The sequence below is a fragment of the Euprymna scolopes genome, chromosome 1 (assembly GCF_053919585.1).
Source record: "Euprymna scolopes isolate OS-2025 chromosome 1, ASM5391958v1, whole genome shotgun sequence".
Lineage (NCBI taxonomy): Eukaryota > Metazoa > Mollusca > Cephalopoda > Sepiida > Sepiolidae > Euprymna > Euprymna scolopes.
This window is the reverse complement of record NC_136482.1, coordinates 135,311,941-135,327,281: the sequence shown is the minus strand read 5'-3', so window position 1 is coordinate 135,327,281 and position 15,341 is coordinate 135,311,941. Positions and strand designations below refer to the sequence as shown.

Sequence of the window (15,341 nt, the reverse complement as noted above, 5' to 3'; positions counted from 1 at the left end):
CGACCTAGAACGACGATAAAAGCGGGTGAGGGGAAAGACGTGGGGAGTGACGATTGAGTTGGCTGGGGAATCGTGTGGCTGTTGCTTCTTGTGCCGTGTTGAGGATATCTTACCGTGTTAAAGAGAGAGTCGGGCGCCATCTTGAATTTTTCCCTACATTTTTTTTCTTACAGTAATTTCTCACTTTTACATAAACTATAATGCAGACTGTCAGCAATTGAGGAGGAGTGTTGATATATATTCAATTGCTATAGGGTTATCTGCCCCTTTCCAAAACCCTTTTACTGTGGGGATTCTCTCCCCTTTTATTGTAACTCTTCAGTTCTCCATGTTGTAAATAAAATACACACACATTGTGTGCGTCTTAGTATTTCGTCAAACAAAATGTGTTCATAGTAATTTTTAAAACCTTTCTGGATGTCGCAGGCTCCGGTGATGAGGTATGTGTCCCCACATTTTTATTAAATGACTTCCACTCATTTTCAACGACTCCTTATTCATTGTGAAATTGTTGTTAGTTAATATAGGCACATTTCAAATATTTGAATTTTACTAAGATCATACAAAGGTAATTTTTTTAATTACACATTACATTTTTGTTTATTAATGATTATTAACTAACAAAAGAATGACATTTTATCGCATTTTTTAAAAAAATTATTTTGTTTTTAATTTACTTGCCATTTCACAAATCAATAAATAATAATTATCGGATATATTTGAAAGTTGAGTTTTTCGTAAATTTTCATTTTGATTTATTATTTCGAGTACGTATTTACAAATAATAGTTATATTTATTTATTTGGAAGTTGGTTCTCTATGAGTTAAGTAATGACTTTTTTCTTAAATTTTTTTCTAAAGTGTTAAAAAACAGACTTTCAAAACACAGCGGCTATACTTAAATATGTAAAATGTTTGAAGAGCAAACAAGTCACAGTGAGTGCACATATACATAACTAAAATTAATCAGTGATTTAGAAGAATGTGTAAAGATCTATGGCATTCACTGTCATAAATTGACCGTTAGTATTAACCCCTTCATCAACTTATAAATGATACTAATTGAATTTAAAAAATATATTTTACTTGAATTCGCGTTAAACCCTCTTATTGACATTCTAAAAAAAATGATTCAAACAAAATAATTAGTCAATATTTTAACTAAAATGCTTGATAATGGCAACAGGAATGTATAAAGTGTCCTTTCTTTGGACATTCTAAATATCATATGAAAATGTTAGTGTCTTTTGGAGAACAGTGATGGGAGAGAGAGAGAGAGAGAGAGAGAGACTTCTCTAAGACTTGACCGTACCCCCCCCCCCCCGGACTATAGGCGCCATATTTTATGACCACCAGAGTAGTTTTAGAATATGAAAATAATTTATTTGGTGTTTTCGGTCAGGCAAGGGGTGGAAAGTGCGGCAAATCAAAAAGCAGTCTAGCTGAGAACCGAGTTTGTACTTAACAGTCCCCAAAACACTCCCCCCCCCTTTTTTTTTTTACTGCGTTCATTCGTGTTCTTTTACTTCCTTTGTTTTTCTTTCTTCATAAAATTAGTTTAATTGCTAACGATGATACTTTTTCTTCTCCATATATTCATTTCTGCACGGTCACAGATCTGCCCGTACTTGTGTCCGGCAGCCCACACTGCCATGAGAAACACACACAAGGGGGCCCCGAGTCAGGTGGGCCCCCTCAGTGGCGGGCCCTCGGACCAAGTCCAGTCCGTCCCTGTTGAAACCAGTAAGATTTCAACCACTTTGCTACAGTCATTAAAACAAAGAAAAACCGCTGAATTTCCACAAGGTTCATGCAGTGGCGTAGCTAGACCTTTTGCCGCCCGGGGCGATAGTAAAATCCCCCCCCCCCCGGCATTTGGGTGCCCGGAAAATTCGTCCATTTTTTGCTAGGTAGGAAAACTGGTCCATTATTATCAAGTTAACATTTATTCTGTAGTTGCTTAATTTTCATACCTTGCGAAAATTAGTTCTACGGTATCTAATTTTCCTAAATTCAATTAAATTAAAATTAAAATATGAAAACTGATTTTTAATATTTTTTATTCATTTGAGATTTTATCAGTTTTCCTTTTGTTTTAAGTAGATGGTGGGGGTTGCCCGGGGTGATTTTGTCCAATCCCCCAGCTAGCAATTGTAAAGTTTACAAGGAGTTATAAAAAGTATGCTACAAAAACAAACATTTGATACTTTCAAAGTCTTAGCCTCATGAATTGGACAGTAATAAAATTAATGAATTCAAACTGCATCTAATGTTATTTCCTCTTTGTATATACACCCAAATATCCAAATATCCAACTTTCTTTTCGCACCTATTCGATAAAAAATTATATGAAAGTTCCCCTTTAAGTATGAAATCTTTCTGAGGTCATTTTGTTTTTTTGGTGCTTGGCCAGAAGCCTGGGGCTTGGCCCTATCCTGTTAGGTCAGCCGGTCACTGAGTATATCTCCAGAAATAATTAATGCTTGCATTTTTTAAACTTAGTGATTGAAATGAATTAAAGCAATTTATTCTCAATTAATGGAAATTTTGAAAACTCCAAACTTAAACTATTTATCAAGTAATAATTTACAATTGCGTTTGGAGTTTTCAAACATATATATATATGTAATTTAATTTAATTATGTTTTTACGTGCATAAAATTTATTTTAGTTTATTTTATTTTATGCACGTAAAAAAATAATTAAATTAAATTAAATGCGTCCAAAAAGTTAGGGCGATTCATTCATATAATAATATGAATAATAAAGAGCTTATAGCTAAGGTAGCGAATGTATAAAAATATATAAAAAATGTAAACAAACGCTTATCGCGGAACAAACGCCAATAACAAAAAAATCTTAACCTTATATATATATATATATATATATATATATATATATATATACATATATTAGTGGATGTATATATATCATGTAATATTAATCGAATATTTATTAAAATAAAAAGTAAGAGAAGTAAATCGAATTAACAATTTCGGGTTTGTTTTATTATACACATAGATTCGAAGAAAAACTGTCAAAAAATAAAAAATGGTGCCAGACTTCGTTTAGAATGCAGCAAGTTCGGGAAATTGACTTAAAACTAAATACATATTGAAAATACTCTTAGAAACCCACCGAATATATGTCACGCTAACATATATTGAATGGATATCATTTGTATTTTTCGCATATGCCGATAGACACTATGTTTTTCTAACTGATTACACGTTTTAAGTGAGTAAAAAACACTAAAAACTTGTCGAGATAGGTAGAAGAGTAACTTATCTTGCCTTTGATAACATTTATTTGTTATATATTTTTGACAGTTTTTTCGAATCTATGTGCATAGTAAAACAACCCCAAAATGTCTATTATATTTATAAATAATAAATGTAAAAGTTTTAAAAACAAAACTCAAATGTATTATAAACGTAAAATAATTGTGTCCATACTTTTAAAAAAGTCAAATTTATTCAAATGTGCCCTGAATAAAGTTTTATGGTCTTCCTTCTTTTTATTTCCATTCATTCCTTTTTTTTAAGTAGAAAATGTTTTCAATCAAATTGGAACCTGATATACCCTCTTCAAGTATTCACATGTAGGTGTGAAATCACCAAAACCCATGAGAATGGCTTGTTTATGATCCTTTTAAACCAACCAATTCTAATATAAGCCAAAACTAGCTGACAAAATATGACAGTTCAGACTGACACACTCAACTTGTTACTACTGAATCTTCATAAGAAAAATTACTAAGGAACACCAGAACATCAGCCCAAGAGAAACTAATTCCTACTACCAGCAACAAAGGTTAGTGCCATACACATTAACATTTTCGTTTCTTTAAAATGCCCAAGTGGAAAAATAGTTTATTAAAGTAGGCGAAAATATATTTAAGCCTGGGAAAATGTGCACGTTTCCTATATTGGGTTTACACTGTTTTCTTAACGATGGCAATGTCAAGTCTTTCTTTATGAAATTGAAATTGTAGGCTCTTCGATATATTTTATTTTGGTGGTAGGGAGACTTAAAAATATGGGTTTGTATTACTGTACACATAGATTCAAAAAAGTTGTCAAAAAACAAATATATAACATAAATGTTATCAAAGGCAAGATAAGTTACTTTTCTACCTAACTGGATATATTTTTCGTGTTTTTATTCAATGTAACATGCTTATTCAGCTCGAAAACCATACAGTGTTTACCGATGTATTGGAAAATTCAAAATGGCGCCCGACACTCTCTTAAATATGGTAAGTTCAGGAAAAGATGTTATAAATTATAAACTAGACAAAATACTGTTAGAAATTCGCTCATTATATGTTACCGTGACATAAGTTGACATATATTCGGTGTTTTTTTAATAGTATTTTGTCTAGTTTATTATTTATAACACCTTTTTCCAAACTTACCATGTTAAAGAGAGTGTCGGGCGCCATTTTGAATTTTCCAATACATCGGTAAACACTGCATGTTTTTCGAGCTGAATAAACATGTTACATTGAATAAAAACAAAAAAAAATGTATCCAGTTAGGTAGAAAAGTAACTTATCTTGCCTTTGATATTATTTATTTTATATATTTGTTTTTTGACAATTTTTCGAATCTATGTGTACAGTAAAACAAACCGAAAATTATATTTAGATAAATAAATGCATGCTAAGAAACGTTAATAATTATCTAAAATTTACATAGAAAAAATAAACACTATTCTGTTAGTCAATGGCTCTATTCTGTTGGAAATGGGTGATAATCTTAAATCAAATATATATGAGAAACTGATTCCCCACTTTAATTCCTAAAATAATTTTCTCATTATAACAGTTTTTCAAGATATTCTTATTTACAAATTTACCAATTGTTCATCAAATTATTTTATATTAAATTAGTATTAAAATTATTCTTTAAATTTCTGATACAATTTTAAAACTGTTTAAACTTTTGAATGTAATGAGTTTATTCTTTTTAATATTAAACATAGAACTAATTTAAACAGAAAAATATGTGAGAGCCAAAGTATATTTTTCGATTTGGTTTCATTATTAACGTTTTTGCTTCATCATCGCTAAGAAAATACTACAAAATTAATAGAGAAATAAAAATGCAAAGATATAGATGTTAACATCTTCAACATATGAAATTTTTCTTTAATTTTCAATTTGGCATTTTTGAGGGGCCTTTTTTTACAGCAAAAGAGAGGATTCATTTTAGAATTTGGCCTTTTTTTCTTAAAAATATATTTAACAAAATATTTTTACTTATTTACTTTTGTTTTAAAACCGATAATTGATTTTTCTAAGTGTTCGTTTTCTACCGAGCTGGATAACTTTTTAGTATTTTAACTTATTTTAAAGCTTTTATTTAGTTACGTGAGAACACGAGAAAATATCCGACATTTCACACATTTTTAAAACAATTTTGGAGGTTTTAATAGGAAATTTACTGATTTTGGGGCTTGTTTTACAAGCAACACAGATTCGAAAATGTCTCAAACAACAAATATATAATAAATAAATATTAGCAAGGGTAATATAAGTTACTCTTCTACATAGCTGGATAAGTTATAGTGTTTGTACTTAATGTAAAATAATAAACATGTTTTAATTTTTAACTACTCTGTACTTGTTATGAATATGTTAATAATGAAATAAAATGAATAAGAAATGTTTTTTTTCAACTATACTGTAGTTTTACATGAGATTATACAAAAGATACGGTAAAAATTGAATTTCATCGTCCTTTTTCTGCATAATGACAAAAAAAACAAGAAACTGTTTTTCGTTTTATTTTAAAAAATAAATGAAACAAATGTTACCAAAGGCAAGCTAAGTTACGTTTTTACCTTACTAGATAATTTTTTTCAGTTTTTAATTTATTTATTTACATTTTTTAATACTACTTTTATTCTTAACTAAAAACAGACATTAAAATTGATTTGTTTGATATTCTGGAAGATTATATTATTTTTTAGTTGTTTCATTTGATTCTGTTTGTTTTATTTTTCATTTGATTGTTTTGTTTTGGTAATTATGCAGAGAAAAGACCATGAAACTCAATTTTTATGGTATCTTGTATTTATTAAAATGTTATGTGAAACAAAAAAAAAATTTCTTAATTATTTTATTTTATTATTAAGATATTCATAACATACGACCTTCACCGAGGTGCACGACTTGACACACAAAAAAAAAACAGCCTCTTAATCACTTGCTAACGCACGCGTCACTGTAACATCCAATGACAACAACAACAACCTTCTCACTCGACCTGCCTTTTATACCACTATCTCAATCCCTTCTCTTGCGTATGCGCCTGTAGATTCCTGACAATCTCGAGACTTCCGCTTATAAAAACCCAAGTTTTGTTGTCGCGCATGCCTATACAAGGCACAAACACATGGGCGTTTGTTTTGTTGGTAAGTACTACACTCCCCCCCCCCCCCCCGATCTGATGATCACATAGAGTGCACTCCGGGGGTGGCCTCTTAGTTGGTTGGCTTCTGCGAAGGGTGGTATTTACAATCTCGGATTCAGGTTCTGGTTCTGGTTCTGGTTCTGGGCGTGGTTCTGGTTCTGATCCTGCCTGATCAGACGAACTACAACTACCACTCTCTTGCTCGGTGACCTCACTCATCAGCAGCTCATCATCTGATGATTCATTGCTCTCTGTAGTTGTGGGATGTACTTCACTAGCTGGGCGAAGATCGCGCACATGGCATGGGGTTCCATCAACAAAGACCGACTGCTGGCTGACCACTCCAGATATTCGTCCTCACTTGAACTTGGTGGTGCATCGGTTTCCAGGGGGTCTAACCCAAAGTGGATCCCCTACCTCGTATTTGCCATGACTCTCCTCGTCAATTGGTTGGACAGTGTCGATGCCCTTTATCCTAACACGGTATTTGTGTATGGCATTGGCCGGTGCTGTTGTTAGTGTCTTCCCATCCTTTGGTGTGATGTTATACCAATACGTGGCCTCCGTAATGGTGCATTGCTTTCTGGCAGCAATTCTCTTGATGCTGCGATGGCTCCTCTCAGCAATGCCATTCCCTGATGGCACATGAGCACATCGCAGTCATAGTCGGACACCCCACTCATGCAACAACTGCCGAACTTGGTGGCTACAAAAAGCAGCATCGTTGTCTGTCAATATCTCTTCCCGTGCACCTCGCTCAGAAAAGATAGATGACAGTTGGCGGACAACATTCGCTGAGTCCTGCCTGGTCATTTGCTGCCACACCGCAAAACGAGTGGGTCCACAGTCGATAAGGGTTAGAAAGGGCTTACCACTGTAATGGGTAATATCCATCGCTAATCGTTGCCACACATGCTCAACTTCCAATCGCCCCTTCTGCCATTGCTCAGGTGCAGGATCGATAGACTGGCATGCCTCACAGTGCTTGATGATCTGCCTGACATCCGCCCTTGTCACTGCCGGGTCCACACGCCTCGCAAAATACAAAGTTCTTTTGATACCTGGATGTCCACTCTGCACATGAATTCGTTGTATTTGGCATGAGCTAATCGCGGCAACTGCGCAAGATCGAGCAGCGAACTCCACGCCTGTCTTCACAGCTTCATACCATTTGTGAGGCACACGGGTTAGTTGGTCTGCACGATTACAGTGTGATGCCACGAGCGTTACACTCACCGACAGGTCATACTCTGATACCAGACTCTTCAGGGTGTTTAGCCTCCGCCGGATTAACATCTCACTGGCTGCCTTAGTGCGGACTCTCGTTCGTCCCAAAAGAGTGTCGGACACCCAGTGGTAGACGCAGAGAGAATCTGTGTACAAGTGTAACTTCTTTGACTGCCATTGCAGTGCCAGATTTAAACCCTTCACAACAGCATCCAGTTCCACCAGGTTGATATGTTGAGCATCATTCATGGGTCGCAGCCAGCACGCGTCTTCAATTACATTTCCACGTTGCTCTAATAACACTCCCAATGCCAAAGAACTAGCGTCAACCCACACATTCACAGTGTCCCCATCGACACACCGTTCTCCACGGGCAGGGTCCTCCTTGTTAACTCTCTCTAGGGTTTCTGTCGTCATCAGAGTTAGAAGAGCATCATCAGATACATCATCCCAACCTGTAGTTACTAAACTTGCCCTGCGTTTGATGACGCCCACAGCTGCTCGGAGCCAGCCACATGCTGGTAAGTGACCAATAAGTTTCCCACACAAGGAAAAAATAGTCCGCCGCGTAATAACATCAGGCATGTTTGGAATCTCACTGCCACGCCTCCATCGTAAGGTACCGTCTTTCCCGCAAACGTCCAATCCTAATACCCGTGCTCCATCCCTCAGACGTTCGGGATCCTTGCACTCCAACCTGAATTGAGCTAACTTTTCTCTGACGTGCGACGCAGATTGTACGTCTTCATTGACGTACACATCGTCAATATAGGCCGATGTTGCGTCCTCAGTGGTCTTTTCCTGGAACAACACTGCATTTACGATGGTCTTCATGATTTGCGGTGCCACATTCAGCCCAAAGCCAAGTCGAGTAAGGCAGTATCTCTGACCCTAGAACCACACTGTCTGGAACGGCTACAATGTCTCATCCACTCGCACCTGCAAATAAGCCTTCCGCAAGTCTACTATTGGAGCCCTTCTGGCGCCATTCTCTCAGCTTGCTGGTGCACACGTCAGCATCGGCAGTGTATGTCTCAATGTATCTATTGAGTTCACGATAGTCCAGCACCGGACGAACTTTTGATTTGTTATGCTGGACTACCGCCATTAAGGGAATCAGACCCTTGGGTGGTCCCAGCTTGTTGGGGTAGGGTATCAGCCATCCATCCTGGATCCATGCCTCAAGTTCCTTCTCGTATTCATTACGGGCCTTGTCGGGTATCGAGTACTCTGCAATGCTATTCTTGAGTTCGGTTGGCGCCCTTCCTTCTGTCCACTTCCACGATGCAGTCCATGCTTTTTGGTGATGGTCGTAGTCCACCTTAAAATCAGGCCGATCAATGTGAACTGCAGCACACACTGGGGTTTCCAAAAATCGCACAGTCCCATCTCTTCCGATAGCCACTCTCCCCAGTGCCTTAATAGCATCATATCCCAACAGTACATCGAATCCCAGCAAATCCCCTCGCATCACCAGCACATTAATGTCTGCGGCCACACCAGAGTCTCTGTGTGGACTTTGACAGTTCCGGCTCCACAGCAAGCTTGCGTATTGCCACCTATTGTGGTTACTTTGATTATCTGCTTTGTCCAGTTACGACACAACTTGGCACTCATGATGGTGTGTGAGCACCCGGAGTCGAGAAGAGCTGAACAAGGCACTTGGTCCACGTACACATTTATTGTCGGTTGCGCCTCAATTAAATCTTGTCCGGGTAACAGGGCGGCGCTGACGTCCTGCCCTCTGATGCATTTCCCGCACAATTTTGGGATAAATGTCCATAACTACCATATTGGAAACAGCGCGGGCGCCCCCGCCCCTTGTTAGTACAACTTCTTGCGAAATGGCCTCGCTGGCCGCAGTAGAAACATCTCCCATTGGTCGTGGGTCTCAAACTGGGACCCTTTTCAGCATTAGTCTTGGCTGCCTGCACCATCATTACAACCGGTTCCCTCAGGTCCTCCTCATCTCTGATAATGGCCTGAGCGCGTTCTAACAAATGTTCCATGGGCGTTACAGATACGCTGGTGGAAGCCCTCAACAGTTGCTTAACATGGGTGGGAAGGCCGGCCACAAACGCATACACCAGTGTTTGCTCTGACACTCCATTGCCAAATAGAACTGCAAGTTTCTTCAGCTCCGCGAAGAAGACGTCCACGGTTTCTCCTGGCATGAGCTTCCTAGAGGCAAATGTTTCGTAGGCCGTGCAGGGATCCATGGCAAATGCCTTGTATAAAGCATTTTTTATACAGGTAATGTCAGTTTTCTCCATGGCACTAACTTGCTGATACACACTCAGGGCGCCTCCAGCCAATCTCAGGGGAATCACGGTATGCACCCCCTTTACTTCACAGAGGTTGCAGGTCAGCTCAACCCTTTCGACCCAGTTGACAACAGTAGTGGATCCGTCGAATTCGGGTATCAATTTTAAATCAAACTTTGCCCCAGCCATAGTTGTCCAGGAAAAGAGACAAAACGAAATAGCCGAAATAGCTTATGACCTTCACCGAGGTGCACGACTTATATGACCTTCACTGAGGTGCGCGACTTGACACAAAAAAAAACAGCCTCTTAATCACTTGCTAACGCACGCGTCACTGTAACGTCCAATGACAACAACAACAACCTTCTCACTCGACCTGCCTTTTATACCACTATCTCAATCCCTTCTCTTGCGTATGCGCCTGTAGATTCCTGACAATCTCGAGACTTCCGCTTATAAAAACCCAAGTTTTGTTGTTGCGCATGCCTATACAAGGCACAAACACGTGGGTGTTTGTTTTGTTGGTAAGTACTACATAACAAGTACAGAATATTTACAAATTAAAATTATTAGTTATTATCAGCTGTTGTTTTTTGCTTGCTAGATTGTACAGTCAACTCGCTAAATTTCGTTTCGCTAAAATTTGCGTTTCCTTCAACTTTTTACATCCATTTGCGGCCGTCATCTTGCGTACGACTTTAGTGAAGATGGCCATTCCTTGTATTTTTCTATAACATTCCTTAAATAAGTAAATACTTTGAAAAATATTTACTTATTAGTTTAATTAGTTTTGGGGTTCGTTTTACAATACAAAGAGATTTGAAAAGGTGCAAAAAATGAAATATACAACAAATAAATGTTCCTATTAGCTATAAAAGTTAATTGAATCATTTATTGGTGTTTTAAAGTAGTTTGAAAGACTCTTTCCCCGTAAGTTTCTATTTTACGGGGTGGGGAGTAGTGACGGGTCTCGCTCTCTAAGTATATATGTATTTTTAGGGATAGGCATCTAAGATTTTATGGGGGGTATCTCACCTTTTGTGGTACTATTACGGAACAACACAAAAGGTGCTTATGCAGAGAAATAGCGTGCTATTTTTTAAAAATAGTATTTAAATTTTTTTTCAGAATATTTACGTGAATTTTAAAATGAAGAGAATTAAGGAGAGTGGTGCGGCATTCCGTAAAAAGCGAAAAACAAAAGAAGAGGAAGAAAACAAGAATAAAGGCACGCTGTTGAAATTCATCAAAAAGACTTCTACGGCCGAAATGGCGGAAACGAAAGTCGAAAATCTTGCTGAAACCGAAGATGAAGTTAACGTTGATACTGTTACTTCGGAAGTCGACATTGCCCGCGTTGATACATCAACAACTGCCAATAATGATGCGCGTGAAGTTGAAGAATTGGAAAGGCAATCACTGGTTGTCGCGACCGATGTTACAGATGTTGGTCTATGGCCTATTGAGATTAGTCATGAAATTCGCGCTATGCTTGTTCGGCAAGGAATTGCCGCTGTGCAGCACCTTGATCATGAATTCAAGGAAATAGTGCGACCAGGGACAAAAACCAAAGCCGACGTTAGAAAGCTAACAAAAAACTGGTTCTGTCAGGTATTGCGGAACGGTGAGAAAAGTTTGCGAACTTGGATGTTGTATTCTCCTGCCAGAGAAGCCTTATTTTGCTTCTGCTGCAGACTATTTTCAATTGGACTCTCGAGTTTTTCTGCTGATGTGGGTTTCAAGAATTGGTGGAAATTAAATCCAAAAGTACATGAACATGAAGCAAGCACATATCATGCTCAGGCGTTTCTTGACTGGAAGGAGCTAGAGATCCGACTTGCTGAAGGAAAGGTAGTTGATAAAGTCGAGCAAAATATCATTGAGAAAGAAACAAAGAAGTGGCGAGAAATCCTAGCTAGATTGCTGGACATTATCAGATTTCTTGCCAAGCAGAATCTGGCGCTACGAGGTCACTAGGAAGACATCCATAATGATGAAAGGGGTCAAGAAAACAAAGGAAATTTCTTGGAATTGGTAAATCTATTGGCTAAATATGACCCTGTACTCCGTGAACATTTAGTTAAAGTTAACCTAGGGAAGAAATTCACTATTTCTTATCTGTCACCAGAAATTCAAAATGAGTTTGTGAGCATTTTAGCAAAGGAGGTCAGAAAGAAAATTATCGATCAGATAAGAAAAGCAAGTATTTTTGTATAATTTTTGATAGTACTCCTGATGTATCTCACAAGGACCAGATGAGTGAGGTGTTGTGCTATGTGAAAGTTGACAGAAATGAAGTGATGGTGGAGGAGTCGTTTCTCCGCTTCATCGAAACCAAGGGTAAAAGCGCGGAGGACATTTCTGAACTCATTTTGAGAGAATTGGAGAATGATGAGATACAGATTGGTGACTGTATTGGCTAGGCATTTGACAATGCCGCTGTTATGGCAGGTCACCGATCGGGTATGCAGAAACGAATCTCTGAAATCAACCCAAAAGCTCTATTTGTGCCATGCACAAACCATTCACTAAATCTGGCTTGTGTACATGCAGCTTCAGTAGTGGTTCACTCTGTTACATTTTTTGGCACACTGGACCGGTTATTCTCATTCTTTTCTGCATCTACACATCGCAGTTGACCGGTCTAAGTATCAAACGGACTGTGGATACTAGATGGAGTAGTCAAGCAGATGTTGTGATAAAAAAAATATTGGAAGTCGTCATTGCCCTGGAACAGCTCACAGAAGAAGGAGAAAATGCAACCACAAGATCAGATGCATCTTTAATTCTCAACTCGGTACTATTGTTTCCGTTTTTTTATTTCTGAACCTTTGGAAAACTATTCTCCCAGAAATCAATGATGCCCAGAAATATCTTCAAAAAAAAGGGCTGGCTCTGCAACAAAGTTCTGTAAGGCTGACGACGTTGAAAGATTTCTTTCTTCAGAATAGAGAAAAGATAGTGGACACTGCAATAGACGAGTCAAAAACACTCTGCTCTGAAATGGGGATAAGCATGGAGCGTCGTATTCGCAAAAAGAAACGAATGGATGGTGAAGGATTGACTGATGCAGCGCTGAGTTTTGATACTGAGTTGAGACGGGAAATGCTGTCTGTCATAGACAGATTGACTGAAGAAATATCTTGCAGATTTCAACAAGTTCACAATCTTGCAAATAAATACGCTTTTCTTATACCGTCAAATCTGCTTGATAATTATGATTGTCAGCTTGGTGGATTTGACGAAGATATAGAAAAAGAGAAATTCTTTGCTGAAAGGAAGAGGTTACAGTATGTTGTAAAAGCTTCAGAAAAAGACAAAATCGATGAACCTCTTGAACTTTTGAACTTTATACAAAGATACCAACTTGGGGACTCCGTCCCTAATATTGTGGTCTTGCTGAGAATTTTCCTCACCAGAGCTATTAGCGTTGCTAGCTGTGAGCGCTCTTTCTCAAAACTGAAGCTCATAAAAAACTACCTTAGATCAGCAATGAGCCAGACAAGACTTACAGACTTGGCAATCCTCTCAATAGAGAGGAAACTTGTCAAGGAAGTGAATTTTGATAGTCATTGATAACTTTGCCGAAAAAAAGGCGCGAAAAATCTGTTTGTAAATTTTCAACTGACTTGATGCCTTGCGACAGTTCTCTCACAAAAAATAAATTTATAGCCTTATTTGCCATTCATAAATACATTTATTTAAAATATATTAAAACTATTTTTAAAAGAGTTGAAACGTTATTAACAACAACAAATTTCTGAAAACCGAGCGACACACACGGATTTAAAAAAGCACCGATACAAGACGTTTTTTTCTCTTCGGAGGGCTCGACCTCTTAATAATAACATTATGAAGACAAAGAAAAGAAAACTACATCGGACTATTCTCTCCTTGATACATCCATGTTATTTGGCGAAAATTCGGACTTTAACAACAACGACAAAAAAGTAAATAAAAATGATTTTATCATTTCATAACATTTTCAGGTTTTCAAATGTTCTCATTTAAATTTATTATTATATTTGCTTGTGTAGCTAATTCATTTAATTTAACATTTTTTTTATAATTTGAATTATACGTTTTTGTTTTTAAAAAATATTTGGTTTCTTTTATTTGCGTACCCATTTTATTAGTGGTTCAGAGGCTAGGGAATGAGGGTGGAGAGTTGTTTCGATTTCCATTCTAGCTCATGGCACCCAAGTCATATATTATTATTGAAAAGAAATTTCAATTATTATAATAATAATATTCAATTATTATTGAAAAGAAATTGTTAAATTAACTGGCTACGTATACAATTACGATCGCCGCGGGCTGCAAAGACTGTTGCTGTTTAATTTTTCAACATTTTTCAGAACATGTAAAGCAACTGCTTTCTTTGAAAGGTTACATAGAGAATTTATGCAATTTAAAAAAATTGTTTTACAAATAAAATAAATTTACATCGTATTTTGAGGTTATTCTCATTTTAGTTTTAGTGATAATTTAAAAATAATAAATATTTATAATTAGTACCAATAATGAAAAATTAAATTAAAATTTTAAAAGAATCGGTTTTGGAATCGTAAAATAGGGACACATTTTTCCGATTCCGATACCTCCAATACTTCAGATTTTTACAAACTTTTGGTATAAAATTTCAGATTTTTTGTTAGCTTTTATATATTTTTTCTATTTTCTATTTTTATCCTCTCAAAATGCCGCCCCCGACATGTGCTGCTCGTAAATAAGAGACACATTTTTCTGATTCTGATACCTCAAAAATTTCCGATTTTTTACAACTTTTTCAGTATAAAATGTCAGATTTTTTGTTAGCTTTTGTTTATTTTTATTTATTTATTCTACTTTCTATTTTTACTCTCTCAAAATGCCGCCCCCTGACATGCCGCTCGCAAAATAGGGACACCTTTTTGCGATTCCAATAACTATAAAAGTTCCCATTCTTTACAACCTTTTCGATATAAAATTTCAGATTTTTGTTAGCATTTTTTTCGATTTTCCCCTTTTACCATTTCAAAATGGCGCCCCCATGCCCCCCCCCCGACGCTCAGAAAATGGGGACACATTTTTTCTGATTCCGATACCCCCCAAAATACCGATTTTTTACAACGTTTTTGGTACAAAATTTCATATTTTTTGTTAACTTTTGTTTATTTTTATTTATTTTTTCTACTTTCTATTTTTACCCTCTCAAAATGCAAAACCATAATTACACTTAAATCTTACATATAAAGATTTTACATTGATGCAATCATTAACAGCTTTGTTTTATGATACGAGTTAAATTTCAACCGTTTTCATTACAGTTGCATTACTAATATAATGAAAACCGAACAAGCCCAATTTTGCAAGTGTGAGTATATTTGATGTTAAACAATAAAATTTCAACTGCTTTTAAATCATTTGATCATGCCAGTTTACGGTTTAG

The 15,341-nt window shown here is 36.7% G+C and overlaps 1 protein-coding gene across 1 annotated transcript; it reads left to right on the top strand.

Moving 5' to 3' along the window:
* The first annotated feature begins 316 nt into the window (after positions 1-316).
* On the top strand, positions 317-13,871 carry LOC145271878 (zinc finger MYM-type protein 5-like). Its single transcript, XM_080127016.1, has 2 exons — positions 317-440; positions 11,039-13,871. The coding sequence occupies exon 2, from the start codon at positions 11,060-11,062 to the stop codon at positions 11,885-11,887; it is 828 nt and encodes a 275-aa protein (XP_079983142.1). The 5' UTR covers positions 317-440; positions 11,039-11,059; the 3' UTR covers positions 11,888-13,871.
* The last annotated feature ends 1,470 nt before the right edge of the window (positions 13,872-15,341 follow it).

Coding starts and splice junctions, on each gene's coding strand:
- LOC145271878 (XM_080127016.1), top strand. CDS start 11,060: ATGAAGAGAATTAAGGAGAGTGGTGCGGCATTCCGTAAAAAGCGAAAA.